The 15549-nt window shown below is 37.3% G+C and overlaps 1 protein-coding gene across 1 annotated transcript in view; it reads right to left on the minus strand.

Annotated features, from left to right (window-relative positions):
* Positions 1-8319: 8319 nt before the first annotated feature.
* LOC101853495 (zinc transporter ZIP11) overlaps positions 8320-15549 on the minus strand; it is a gene marked incomplete at its 5' end in the record, with an annotated part of 14846 nt that continues 7616 nt past the window's right edge. Inside the window, 4 exon segments of the mRNA XM_005108682.2 lie at positions 8320-9555; positions 11215-11373; positions 12590-12688; positions 14500-14569. Coding sequence (XP_005108739.1) covers positions 9477-9555; positions 11215-11373; positions 12590-12688; positions 14500-14569 — 407 coding nt within the window. The 3' untranslated portion in view covers positions 8320-9476.

The raw sequence follows: 15549 nt of genomic DNA on the forward strand, positions 1-15549 counted from the left end.
GTAAATCTTTTATCTTTTTCTGGAACTAGCGGTGATGGTGATTTGTTAATTTTTCTGTCAATGTTCTTCTCTTAACTGTCCCCTTCGTTTTATGCAAGAAAAATTCTGAAATTATGCAAACTGAGCCCAAAAATGTGAAATTATGCGATTCTGTTAATTCTAACAAAGAATGATAAAGGAAAATAATTAGAAATTATGCCCAAAAAATTATCAAATTTTGCTAAATTATGCGAGGTGCATAAAACCACGGGGACAGTCTTAAACCGGAATATAACTTGTTTTGTTCAGCCTGAAAAATACCTTTGTCCCTCTTATGTGACCCTCACCTAATAACTTTTTGCTTTCTATGAACGATGCACATCATCCGCTAGTGCCATACAGTATGACTAAGAATACACAGAGCAGGAAGAAAAATGTTTAAAATAAACACTGATCTGTTCTTGTTTTCGTAAAACTGTGGCATGGTAAAGTCTGAGGGCTGACTTTTCCTAAGCTGAGAATTGACATCTGTGTATTTGAGCATGTTCTACTTATGAAATGACTTAATATATTGAAAGCGTGTAAAATCTTTCCAGTCTTCACAAGAGAGGATGCTGGTACTCCACATGTTCTCTGTGTTATCCATGCATTTAGAGGAGCCAATGATGAGGCAAGGTGCAAAAGCTTGCTATGGCTAAAGGATTGGACAACATAAGTGTGTCCCTTGCTTTAATTAGTTTGACTGATGTGGAGACTGCTGTATGAATATTTTGTATTGCTCAGGACCTTTTTGGTGCTCTTTGTTTTGATGAATGCTTTTTGGAACGGTAATTTGTTTCCGGGTGAGAAGTGAATACAAATCTTCCCTTTCTTACATTCTTGTATAGTGTTTGTGTGCATGTAACATGCTCAAAGGTGTGCTTGTTTATTCATGGTCAGATGAGAAAAGGAATTCACACAGATTTTCCTCCCTTTGTCCAGGTGGGAATGGGAACTCAGCTAAAGACGGCGAAAGATCTTGTCTGTTTGTTAATGTTTGAGCGCTTAATCGGCTGCTTGCATTGCATGTTTCCTGGGATGCTGAGAATGGTTCTGAGTGTGCAAGGGCAATAATATATTAAATTAACTTGTAAAGCGCATAGAACTTGCTGTTGAACAGTAATATGGGCTATACAAATGCTTTTATTAATTATTATAAATATAAGTAAGAATGGGTGAGAGGGGACGAGAGTCGAGGAGCGAGAGAGGGACTGGCGAAGGGGTTTCATGTTCCTTGATGTATTTTGCTTTTTATTATTGTGTAGCTTCTTGTTATTTTTGTTGTACCATGCAAGATAAAAACTCTTTTATTGATATTGTCCATGTTTTGGTTGAGTTTCTCAAACATAAAAGCAAAGAAACATACATGTTTACTAAGAAAAAAAAATTCTAGGACCTTGGTTTGAGGAATATGTTTTCATTATTTTCAAGTTTCTCGTGTGGGGTGTAGCCAGCTTCACTGTTTTAAGTTCATGTGCAGACATGCAAGGATGAATTTGTTTGGAAATTGTTTATGGCAGTGCTTGTTAATCTTTTTATAGCCATCACTCACCTTTTCCGCTTTTAAGAGGATAATATTTTCTAATATTTTTGTACCACCCATCCCATGTATTTCCATGCGGGGCATTAATTTATTAAACAGCTCCTGTCACTACCCAGGTGATCCCCAACACCCACTGAAATCACCAGATCACCCTCTTGTGGGCAATATTGCCCAGGTTGGCAAGCACTGATTCATAGTATAGATAGACTGATGTGTCAGTCTGTGGTGGCAGGAGGATGGCCACTACAAGACCAACTGTTTTCCTATCCACCCATGTATTTGTCTGTCACTGTCACCTTATCATTCCTCAGAATTAAGTGGCCATGACTTTGTCCATGTTCTTCTCTTACTTTAACTTGAACAAACAGTTGCAGTACAGAGTCTCCACCTAAACACACGCTCCACTCAAGCGTACGCTTTTGTGATATGGTGGTTTTTTAAACTATAAAATAATTTAGATGTACAAACGCACCGTCACTTCCTCTAACTCTAAACGCATGCTTCAATCTGCAAAACAAGCAACAGGTAAAGCATGACAAAAGAAAAAGTGGGCGGTTGGCGGGTGCTCTGGTGTGGTTTGCTCCTTCTTTCCTATCATATCTATCATCCTTATCTTCCCTTCTTCTTTTTTATGTTTGTTACTCTCTTGTAACACCTCTAATCTTCTGGCGCTCATATGACCTTATGCAGTTGCGAGCGCCGCAAAACCTCTACTAAAACTATATAAAAAAACAAAAGAAAAATTCCATTGCAACCTACACACTTGCATTACACAAGTCTAGGATATTTGGGGAGACCACCCCTCATGCAGAACAAAGAGTGATGGAGAGCATTTTCTTAAGTTTCACACCCAACACATGGTGTCATAGGTCTCAGACTATGAAATGTCTTTGAGAGGGGTTTCTCATTGGTGTTTGGGTGACTGTAATGTTAAGTTTGGACTATGATGTGCAACACAAGTGAATGCATTACAATATTAGACAGAGAAGAGTCTCTGAGAGAAAATGTCGTAATTTCATCATGGCATTTTTTACCGAGTTACAATAGATGACAGGCAATCGAGAGTGGTTTCTTGGAAAGCCGCGTGGCTGAGCACTCTTCCCTTATGATTGTCACCAACAGTTTCATCTATCTGTTCCCGACATGTGCACATCAGTACAAAATGTACAGTGAGTCGGTCTTTCTGCTTTTTTCCACCGCTAAAGCCTTTTGTAGTCATAACCACCATCGGGGAATCCTCTATAACATTGCAGAACATTCGTGTTTCGTCACTTTATCAGCGAAAGCAACCCCCCCCCCCCCCCCATCCCAACCCACCCTCCAAGGGATGTCCCTAAAATATAAAGGAAATGAATGGTTGCGTCCCTTTCCCCCTTAACACAGGTTCATGTAAACGCACGCTCCTTGTATGCACACTTAGGAGCCCTTCCAAGTATGTATGATCGTTTCGGCTGAGACTACTCTATCATAATTCTATTTCAAACGGACAACAACTTAAAAATTATTGTACATTCAAGGGGAAGATACGTAATAAACAAAAGTTGAAATGTTTGTGGACAATATGTGGTTTATTTAATAACTCATTTTGCTATTAGTGAACATAAATGATTGCCATGGAGAAAAAAAACAACCAACATTAGGAATGCAACTTGATATCGATCCACTGAACCTTCACCGCTGTGTATATTATATTATATATGTATATATATATATATATATATATATATATATATATATTATATATATATATTACATATATGAGGCAGTGAGGTGGAATCAGGCACTCGTCAATTTTTGGGCATATTGAGTTATTGGTATCATCTTAAAGCTTGTTCATTTGTCTTGCTTTCAATGAAAAAATTACCCATCCATCTTCAATAGAAGTGGAGATCTTTTGGATTGAAGGAGGTGGGGGTCACCTGGTTTAGGAGGTAAAATTACCAAGAAAATGGTCGCCAAAGCTTCGTAAATTCTAAAGCTGGAGAGTCCATGGAAATTGTAAATTTATATTTTTGTGCATTTAATCAGCGTTTTCGGTGAAATCCTCAAAGTGATGTGTTTGTAAATGGACATAAAAGGTGTAGAACCAAAAAACAAAAATTTGATAAAAATTGCTATTTTCTTCGAATTCATTATTTTGACGAGAGCCTGATTCCAACACGCTGCCTCACATATATATATATATATATATATATATACTTATTATGACAGACAATAGAACCCTGAGCTCAAAGAATGAGTTGACTACAGAAGGTTCTCCCCCAGTCATTATAAAGCATGCTGCTCAGTGAAAATGTACTTGATAGGACTAATAAATTTCTCATGCACAATTGAAACGCTCCACTCAACAAAGAATGTCCAACAGAATTATCTGGAAAAAAAAATCTAAAACATAAGCTTGGGAACTTTGAACATCATTCATCAAAAGCAAAGAGACAAAATCAGAGACCATCATGACTTTAATGGTAGAACAATTATTAAAATAATGTCATCAGTTGTTACAAAACTTTCAGCAAAAATTCCACGAATTTAAAAAAATGAATTTGACATTTTATTGTAAAGAGTGGCACCAATTTTTTATACAATACATCACTCAGGTGTACCAACAACAGCAACTGCTCGAGTGTAAGCTAGCTGGAAGAGACTATCAAAAATGGGCTGACAGAATTTTCATTACACACAACTAAAACAATACCATATTATTATTATATGCATTCTGAAATCAATCTACAAACTTTTCAATTAATAAAGTTATATATTTAAAACCTGTATCTGATTACACTGTAATTTACACAAACATACTTTCAATACATGCAGAGACATAAGTTCATCACACTAATCACAGCAGTCTTAATGGTAAAGGGATTTTTACCCCCCCTTTATTTTGGCACAAGTACGTGAAAAACTGCTACATTTATCCCTACAGATAAGCATTTGCCCACATTCTCTAAATTTTAGTACCAACAAGGCTACAAGAGGACAGGAAAGTGCTTCCTACAAGAAATAGGCTTTGTTCTGTAAGAAAATGATAATGTCTTACACCCTAACCAACACTGTTTAGTGGCAGGCTGCTTTGACTATACCTCTCACTCTCACTCTCAGGGCCATCCACTGCTGAGTGGGATATAGCATCCTTGTAGGACAGATGGCATGTATAAATCAAAATCCCGGCTCGCAAACCGATTTCATGTCTTCTGCGTGCAAGGCAAAGAGTCTAACCATTTCAGTAATTTCACCTCGAACACCACTCTGCAAGATATTATTATTATGCCATCAGAAACAACAAGAGACAGAGAGAAATAATGCAGAGAAACATCAGCTTGACAGATAAAATACTTTATAAAAAGCCCTTAAGTCGTGAGGAAAAACATCAGTACCTCAGTATTAAAACACACTTGAGGTACCCGTCTTTATCAACACAGTAAGCACAAACTTATGAACACCTTGTCAGAATTTTTTTTTTTTAAATATCCCCAATCTCTCCAAACATCACAAAGGTCAGACTTGTGAATCTCTGACAAAAATATCATTTGCGGGACTTGTGTCCCTGGACATCTTGACTTCGTTAGAGGCAGTTGTCATGAACATTTTATTATGTAACATATTATTAATAGTTGTTTTTTTTAATTATAATTTATTTATATAATAATAATAGATTCCGAAGCAGATGACCCAATTTTTGTTTCAGCAAACTAAGACAAGACAGTAGTAAATTGTCAACTTCACATAAACGGCAATGAACATATCGCCACCCCAGTGCTTTCTTGTCATATCTCCATTTTTAATAACAGTGAAAACACATCACAGCAAAGAGTGAGCTTTAGAAGAAGTCACATTTTCACTGTTTAAAAAAATGGAGATACGACAAGAAAGCACTGAGGTCGCGATATATCATTCTCAAAAGATGACAACAACTATAGTGTCCCTTTTCCCACATCTGCAACAAAAAGCATAAAATGGAGAATCTGTTCATTTACAGACTTTCTCAGTTAATTTGAAAAATGACCAGACATACAACTTAATGGCAAATAGGTCAAAACAACAACATAAAATAAATGTCTGGGTCTATTGTGTTCGGGGTTTTTTTGGGAGGGGGTTTTAGTAGAGGGTTTTACGGCGCTCGCAACTGCATAAGGTCATATGAGCGCCAAGGGGTGGGTGTCAACAGAAAAGTCTTTACAGGGAATCAGACTTACTCTGCTCACCTCTCTATTTCAACAGCAAAGGTCTGCTTCGGCTATCAAGGCACCCTGGAAATAGCAGGTCACAAGAGTGTGACAAACATACAAAAGAAGTAGAGGAAATGACAATAGTAAGGATTAGGAAAGAAAAAGCAGCAGTTCCCTGTTGAAGATCAGGCACAGTTACGAGCATGACATGATGAATCAGCCCATTTACAATTCCACTGTGCTTGGTGTTCGGTTTTGTTGCATCGTAATCTGGGAGTCCTTTAAAAAGCGTGGTAATGAATACATTTTCCAAACCAACGGACCCTTAAGATACACGTCTTAAAAGTAAAAAGGTACTTGAAATACATTCCAGTTATACATGTAATATCCATATTTATGCTTCTATTAACTCACTCACTGCCGGTGCCTTAGCTCAGACCAAGCCGTTGCCTGCCAGCTTTTTTCTACCTTTTTCAAAATCCAGTTACTCTGTACCTATTTAGGTTAGATTTATGAAAATAGGCCAGTTTTAGTAAGAGATGTTGAGCTTTACAGAACAGAAAGAATTTTGACTCTATGTTATTTTGTTTATGTTTTATAGCTTTTCAAAAAACAACAAATTTTGGGGACTAAAACTTTTTGGGGGGCCAAACTAGCAAGTACAAAATTTTTGCCGTTTTGTAAGAGTTACTGTTTCTGTCCTAAAATACACACAAATTATAACAAAACAAAAAACTAAATTGATAAGTTTATGAAGACTTTGGCTGGATGCTTGACATTAGTCGTAGTACAGTCCACGCCAGCTTTAAGCACGCCGGCATAAAGCATGTTTCAGACTCAAGCACGCTAAACAGCTCTTGCGAATTTTTGCTATATAAATTACACGCCTCTAAACACGGTAACTTCGGCTTCAGGTACGCTTCATTTACAAGACAGTCAATACTTTCATGATGACCCATCGAAGTTTGAACATAGTCTCAGCAGTGAGTTGAGTGAGTGTGTTAAGAGAAACAAAAACAGCACAAGTGATGGACACACACACATGCGCAGAGAGGAAGGGAGAGAGATGCACACAGTTGACACAACTGCGCACGTGGACATAGGATCTAGCCTAGGGCAAAGCTACACACAGACAAAAAAAAATACAAAGAGGGTCGGGGAGATGAGAAAAGGAGGTAGGCTGCGATTTCACCTTATTGCCCCTCGCTATCCGATAATCCTGATTTGGTATCACGCGCGAGGTGGGATCAAAGACCGTGTTAGGGGAATGAAGGCGGTGGTATGAATGTGGTACAGCGGGCAGTGGTACGCACAGGCAGTGTGTAGGCCTCGTGTGCTGTTTCGTGACTGGCCGCCTAATTTAAGTTTTCATTTCCCAATTGACCACAAAACAAAACAAACAAATGAAAACTACCATGGCAGGTAAAAATAACAGTGCACACTTTTGCAGGACCACTAAAGGTTTACTTACTAAGGGAAATAGCACAGGAAATTTTCTACATGAAAATCTCTAGATTTTATTTACTTCGCACTCAAGCACGCTTTGGCATTAAACACGCTTCAGCTTTCTCCCGATGACCGTGCTTAAAGCCGGCGTGGACTGTACTAGATCTAAGTAGTGCAGCACAGCCCACTGCTGACAGATGATCTACCTCTTTTTCTATCTCAAACTAACATCACTTTCCATTATTTTGCACTTCATCACCTGAATCAGAGTTCATTGAATCATATGGATTCAGAATCTCTAAAATTACGAGCCATTTTCAATTCATATCAGCATGAGCAGCGCTTTAGCGTTTGGTCGACTTCGGCCGCCCGACGTTCAAAAGAAAACCCAGAAAGGACAAATGGAACTCTCGTTCCAAAAATAGGCAGAACTTCAAGGGAAATCATTCCAATAAAGTGAAACTGCTCTGAGTAGTCAATGGGATGTTCCTCTAGTAATTGGGCTATGCCGTTGCCGCATATGTGTCAGCAATTAGTAGAAATAAAGAGGAAAATATGAGACCAACAGGGGTGCGGTAGCGGCGGTGAGCAGTCGTCGCCAATTCACCGACACAGGTACGGCAATGGCGGCCGACACAGGGGCGGCAATGGTGGTGAGTGAGTTAAATCGAGTGGATTAAAATGTGTCCATTCACATGCCAAGAAATGTTTCACCATGCACTGCTTTTATGAGCGAGAGAGTGTTGGAAGGGATAAAGATAGAGACCGAAAGAGATTATTATTGCCTACTCTTTTTACGCCATGCATATTGTAAAACCCTCACATTGATCACAAAAAGGAAATTCCGACAAAGATTTCCTTCAATTATTTTAAGAGTATAATACTTGCCAGCACTAGCATGGCCTTTTCACTGAGAAAAACTCCTGGCAAACACATAGACACAACCTAAGTTTCAGAGCAACCAGCCACTCGCTCCCAGTAATGGAATAAAAAATGGACCAACTTTACATTACAACGTACATGTCGTATCCGATAATCTTCTCTGAGTGAAGATTAAAACAAAATAACCCCAGTAAAGACTGCACTTGGAAAAGCATAAAAATAAAACTGTTAAAGTTAAAGAAAAACACAATCCACTACACGTCAGCTCGATAAGAACGTCCTCATAGTTTATTCCCTATGGTATATATCTCAATTTTCTATCAGATGCATAAACCTTTAATCTGATAAAGGTTTTTTGTTTTAGTAGAGGTTTTATGGCCCTCGCAACAATCTGATAAATGACAGACATATCTGCATGTTCACCCAACTTATGACATATACAAAAACATAAAGTGTTCATCTCAGATGTGTTCATCTCAGATTTTTGCACAAAGTCCATTTATGACAGATATTCACATTTGAATCATACAACAAATACTACTAACCTGCACAGAAATCTATCTGACTTTTTAAAAATTAAATTAAAAAACTCAGAGGTCACCCTTATCATGGGAAGTGCCCCAGTCCATGGCAGTGAGACAGCTCCTTGTAAGAGACATACCACTGCAGTAGTAATATCACACATTCTTAAGACAGCAGGTTCACCAAATGCAAACGTGTAGTAATTAAAAAATAATTGTTCACATTATAAGGTAGATAATCACATCACAATTGCAAACAATTATGCTCATACAGCAGTAGTATGTTTTAATGCAATAGTAGGAGCTCATAAAATATCATCCCAAATACAGATCACGCCATGCTTTATCAGGGTTCCAGAAATCGGCACTCGTGGTATAGCAATATTAACCAAGCTCAAAAAAGTATATGTTGTTCTATCTAACCAGATTTTGTCATACATCTCCTGGGAAAAGTTTCCGTAGAAATAAAAAATTGAATGAGAAAGTTGTTGACAAATTTAAAAAAAAAAAAAAACAAGTTTTCGCATTAAATGTAAGAATTAAATCTGAATAAATTGACATGGTCATTCCAATAATGTTTTACCCTTGAAAAAACTTCACTCACAGCAAGCAGCCAGGAAATATTCAAAATATATGGATTTCCGGATTTAGCCAGAAAAATGTTATCCCTATATAATATAAAGATCTCTTTCCACATAAGCAACAACTTTGAAAACACCCAAGAATATCTTGGGCCACTTATACTGTCAATTAAGGCATTATGCAAATAAAAAATACACCCAACATTTACCCCGCATTAAACATTTCTATCAACAAGCTCAATAAATACATGGTAAAAACTAATCAACAATATGCTGTCAGATGTAGGCTATGCAACAAGGAAATGTCACATAAATCTCAGCCTAGCCCAACGTCTAAAGACATCATGATAACAAATCCAACCACAGCTCCCCATGATGCCAGTTTGCCATTTCCACTGAAAAAGACGAGAAAAAAAAGAGAATAGGTCAGGCTTTTTCATAACTCCCTTAACTAAAGGAAGAGTACACAGAAACATAGTGTACTGCAAGCAAGAATTATAAGGAAAATGGATCTTTTTTATCACTTGCTAGGAATTCTTGCAAGTCAAGTACTAAACTCATTCGCTACTTATTATTTTCGGCTTGTGGACTAATTTTTTTCGGGAAGGCGAAATGAGATGATGACTAGTGTGCAGTTCAAAGGTCTTTAGGGCCACAAATTCAAATAAATATTAACATATTATGTACCTAAATTTTCAGTATGATTTGTAGAATACATCTGTAATGTTTATTTGTGCATTTTTCAACTTTGGTTCCTGTAAGAGGCGATTATGCAACAAATAAAAATAAAATTTGAAAATTAAAAATTAATCATCTTCGGTGAAACTCAAAAATCAAGTTTGCACCTAGTCAAATGATACATAAAAATGACCATAAATGAATATAGAAGTGGAAAATATTGAAAAATTTGCAGTTATTTATATACATTCCGTAAAATTTGCACATTTGGATCATGACATCCGATATTGAAAAAAAAATTTAAAAATTTTATAATCTTGAAAAATGGGCAAGATGCATTCACAAACAGAAAAAAACACTCGTATCGTATATGGAATTATTCAGAATTGCATTTGGAATAAACGTACACATGTCTTGAGTGGTATTTTTGGTGTAATTTCACAAAAAATAGTGATTTTTGGGAGAAAAAAATAATTTGACAATTTAGATCTAGATCTAGAGCTTGATCTAGATCTAGCACTGAAAAATATTGATTTCTCAATAACAGAACAATGGCAATTTGAGCCCAATTGTATCAACATTCTGAAGAAGAGTCCTACATTTCTTTAGTGTGCAAAATAATGATATATTTTGTTGTGTAAAAGTACTAAGACTGGGGTCTGGGCTATAATTTGAGCATCGCGATAAAACAAAGTCGCTTAAACTTCGAAATTGTGTTCCAAAACTGAATCAAAACTTCTGATTTTCGGTGGAAACGCTTGACCCGAAAGTCAAAACTATATAATGACCTTTATCTTAACAAGGATATGTGGATTGGAATAGAATCTAAGCTAAAATTGAAGATCGATTCTCCAGCCGCTGGGGGCGGCTTAGCATACTGATGGCACTTTAGCCGCGCCGCCCCCCACGGCTCAGCGTAGCGAATGAGTTAACTTGTTTCCGACTAGTGCTGCCTTCACAAAAGGCACGTGTATCACTCCCAGGAAAAAGGTGCACTATTTTTTTAATCAAGGGGGAAGCAGGGGGAGGGGGGGTGGTGTGATGGAGAAATATTTTTACATCTTCTTCAAATCAACCAGCTGCTTTGATGTGATGAATAAGCTCTTAATTTTACACACAAAAAACATTGCATCAATTCCCAAATGGGGAAGCTATATAGCACTATGTAAGTGAAATAACCCTAAACAAATTTATATCAAATGAACTTCAAAATACTAATTACATTTAGAGGAAAAACCATGACTAGTTCAATAGTTCAAATAAAGGAAAAGTTCCTTTCGTTAAAGTTCAGTATGAGTGGTCTCCACTGCAGTGAAAAAAGTAGAACCTACAACAAGGGGGCAACTTTCAACTGCCAATAAACAACAATGACATACCTGGTTTGCGCTTCAGGAATAATATCATCAACAACAACATAGATCATGGCACCAGCAGCAAAAGCCAAGGCATAGGGCAGGATTGGCTCAGCGACAAACACAGCAAAAGCTCCCAATAAGCCAGCTATAGGTTCCACCATGCCACTCAGCTGCCCATACCTGAACAAATTGATATATGACAATGACAAACATCTTTCACTGAGACAGGATCGTCTCTAATCCAAAGACTCATGGTGTAGAAACAGAGTATACTTTGCACTGTCTCAAGCTAAATTTGAATCATTAAACTATGGTACTCTGTAGGGATGTAAACTGGCAGCCTGCAATTTAGCTTTAGGCCACTTTCAGGGTAGATTCTTATATTTACAGTATGCGCTCAAGAAAAAAACATCTTCTGTTTTAAGCCTTTTCACCAAGTTGGCTACCCAAGAATTACAAAAGTTTTTTGCTATTCATTTCCTCATTTTGAGAAATTTTACGAAAGCATTTTGAGTTTCACAACATGTCAAGTTTTTTTTAATGCAATTCTTTGAATATCTTGATAGCAACTCTGAACAATCCTATTATTTTGATATAGCAGATAGAACATTTGGTTTCTGACCTCATGGTCTTAGTAACTCAATACAACCAAAAATGTCAGATAGAGCTTCGTAATTCTGAGGTAGCGAGTTGTGTCTACATCAATATTTGGTGACAATTCAACTTCTTTTCCAAACCCGTAATCCTCAAATTGCCATGTATTCTATTGCCTAATAGAAACAAAAAGCTTCAGTGTGTGAATCTGAGGCCATACTTAGAGCACATGATGGATTTCGTGTGCAATATGGTCCTGCATGTAAAAAGGAAAGAGATAGTAGAATCATAGATGACAAAGAAGAAAAAAACAACTGCATTGTGCTGTGCTGGCCTCTAAATACTCTAGAAAAGCATAAGCACCCCATACAGCTTCTCTTTCTCAGCGTGGGTTGGCCTTTACAAGAAAAATCGAGGCTGGCCTCCAAACTTGTCTAAATTGTGTCAATAGGGACATAAACACCTTTAAAAAAATAATGAGGAAAGAACAAAAATTATACAGAACGCCACGACTTCCAGCCATAATATTATTGAACATTGAAAAAGGGAACAACGGCCATATGTGGTATAATATTAAATCCTAAAACTTCGCACGCAAAAGACGTGCATTCGACTCCCACATCAGAAAGATATTTCATAGTAGAATTCTTTTCCATGCTGGACTTTATCCCACACAGCCAAAATTGGTTCTGACAAGCATAGAAGCCCGTCTTTCAAATAAATTGTGTCGATGAGGGCGAAATATATTTACAACCACTTCAAAATCGATTCATAGCAAAGAAACTTTTCATTTTTTACATACCAAAAGCTTTTCATGGTTGACATCCCAGAACCTCTCAGGGGTAAACTGACAGCCAGGCCCTCAGGGAAGTTTTGAATTCCTATTCCAAAAGCCAAGTTTCTACAAATAAAAAGGATTATGAATAAAAGCAAGGTCAAGAATAAAAAACCAGTCATTAGACTTTTTTATAAAGCCTTTGAAGAGGACAAAATTAACACACCAAACCCATTCAATAAACATTATACAAGTAAAGAAAAAAAGTAGCAATAAAAAAAACAACCTTTCAATATGCACTGACTGACAGCATTTTCCATATTGAAGAGAAATAATGTAGGTAATACTGTTCCAGGAGTGAGCACAGTGCAAATGTGCTGGCATTTATTCATTAAAATATAACCATATACATGAAAATGCAATTATTATTATTACCATCATTAAAACTAAAACACAACTACAAAAAAAGTATCCATATTGTTAGCCAGTTATGAGCAATCCTATTTGCTAGTGAAGACATGTCTACAAGAAGAAGAATAAGCTTACACTTTCAGTGACAGGCAAAATGAAATAAACAACAACAAAAAAAGGAAAACTTTAACAAAATAAAATTGTTCCTATTGTTTAACTCACTTCAGACGGTTCACACAACAGTTGCGTAACCCCCGCCACGACGCTCGCGACCGTTCCCACGAGCCCTGCGTGACCAACTTTGGAATTTTTTCGCTGTACAAATCACGCACGGATCGCGCGACCCGCCTCGTACCCTTGTTTGGCCAAGCCTGAGCTTCTTAGACTTCATTTCGTATCTATGGGGCCCGTAGTTTTTAAGTTATTGAAGGTGAAGGACAGTGACCCCAACTGGGGTTGAACTGACCGGAACTCGCGTTTTGTTTTTTTCTATACAGCTGATAGTAATCCGACAGTCGCGTCGTAGTAACGGTCGAAGAAGTCGCATGAACAAGAATCACATAATTTCGCCGTTTTCGATACTTCTGTACGTTTTACTAGTTCTTGTGTCTCAGAATATGATGTGTCTGATAGTTAGGATCCTGGATATGTACCCGAACACGGCCCGAGCCGTAGTTCTAGGTCTAGATCTAGCACTATAGTACTGGCTACTGGTGTTGTTGTTCGCGCAACGAAATCACAACGTCGTGCCGTATCTGTCTCATGTCATACAGTGTATGGGTCTGAATCAACGCACAGACCAGCTTTTATATTTTCACCAAACACTCACACATGCATACAAATCAAAACAGAACACTTTGAACTTTTATTTTTTGTTGTTGTTGTGAATTTCATTCTACCTGTCACATCTCTGGAAATTTTTAGGAAAATCAAATTTATGCCAATTTTTTAAAAATCATACAAATTAAAGTATTAGTCTTAGACAACTTTGGTTTTTTGTATTAGATTAAGCTTGAATGTTAATTTACTGTGTCAAAAAATAATAACAATAGAGTAATTTTGAGAGTTGTGGCGATTTATTGAAATACTCCCAAAAACGCCAGTCTTCAACGCTTGTGACTGGTGAAAGGGCCCAGTAGTAAGTGAGTCAACCCCTATCCGTACGCCCAAGGGTGATTTTGTACCCCCCGCGTCATATTCTTCACATTTTAGAATACTTCTCATATGGAGATCTCTTAGAAACTTTCAGTATTTCTCAAAAAATCCTTTTGACAGACTGCTATGCAAAGCGCACGGATCGGATTAACAAGTAAATTTCCTTTTTCGAAAGTGGCGGCACAGAGTTCCTCATGTCATATAGATATGATGGTAAAACACGACGTAAGTTAATCGTATTCTTTCAGCATATTAAGTTTAATATTATAATAGAAACCAGTGAGCTTGCAAAATTCAAGATAAAGCATCCTTAAGATGCTTCACTGGAAAAGAATAAGTAAGGAAAGAAAATCTTTTCCAGCACAACTTACCTTGCATTTTCAAAAGTTGCTGCTTTTGTCTTCCCAACTGCCCCAAAACCAACACCAACTGCTAAACCCTCTGAAATTAATCAAAGACAACATACCAAAACATATGTAAGCACAGTAATTTTCTTAAAAGCAAACGGCTCCATATCCATATATAGAAAAGACAATATACTATTCTATTGGCTAATAAAAATGAGATTTAAAGTTTTCTACTTTTCTTTCACATATTCAAAGTACAGTCGAACTAGCTCTAATGGCCACCTGTACAAGGCAATCACTTGTAGAAACGACCGCTTCCCATTTCCCACTTGAGTTTATTTTGCGATAATGGGTCGCCATCTTTGACTATTTCGACTGCAGTCTACTTTTTTCTAAAACATGAAAGAATTTACAAGCATTTTCTGTTTCGCTTATACATAAAGAGATTAAAGGGATTTTATAATTAAAATCTTTTTCTTCAGAAAAGTTTTTAAAAACTACAGCTAATGGCCACTGCCAACCTCCACCCAGAAACAACTGGGTTGGAAACCCCCCCCTGAGCCAGTCTTACAGCTTCATCCAGCTTCACATCTAAGAAAAACAAATTTGCATCGCACCAATTGAGATCCTCATCAAGGCACAAAACATTAAACAGTAAAGTTTCGGTACAATGTACTCAGCTTTAAATTGACTTTCAGCAGCATCATTCACTTTCTGAAGTCCAGAACCTCATTTAGTGCTTTTACTTTTACCCTTGAAAAGCTATGTGTCTGAAACATACACTTTCCATTTTAACTATCAATTAAGGGATGAAAATAACAAAGTCATAGTTTTTACATACTGAGGAATACAACATGATAAGCCGCAATGTTAAGACAAGTTTTTCACATGGGAGTTTTGCTACCAGTGGACACTTTCATCCCCCCCCCCTCTCTCTCTCTGCCACACACACATAAGCACATACAGGTATGTTGATTAATAAAGTGAATAAATATTACTCACTAACCTCCCCTTTCACTGCCATTTTTTGGGGCTTATGCTACCCACAGCTGAGACATTATAAATCTTCGGCCT

Source organism: Aplysia californica, unplaced genomic scaffold (assembly GCF_000002075.1).
Source record: "Aplysia californica isolate F4 #8 unplaced genomic scaffold, AplCal3.0 scaffold00708, whole genome shotgun sequence".
In the NCBI taxonomy this organism is placed as follows: Eukaryota; Metazoa; Mollusca; class Gastropoda; order Aplysiida; family Aplysiidae; genus Aplysia; species Aplysia californica.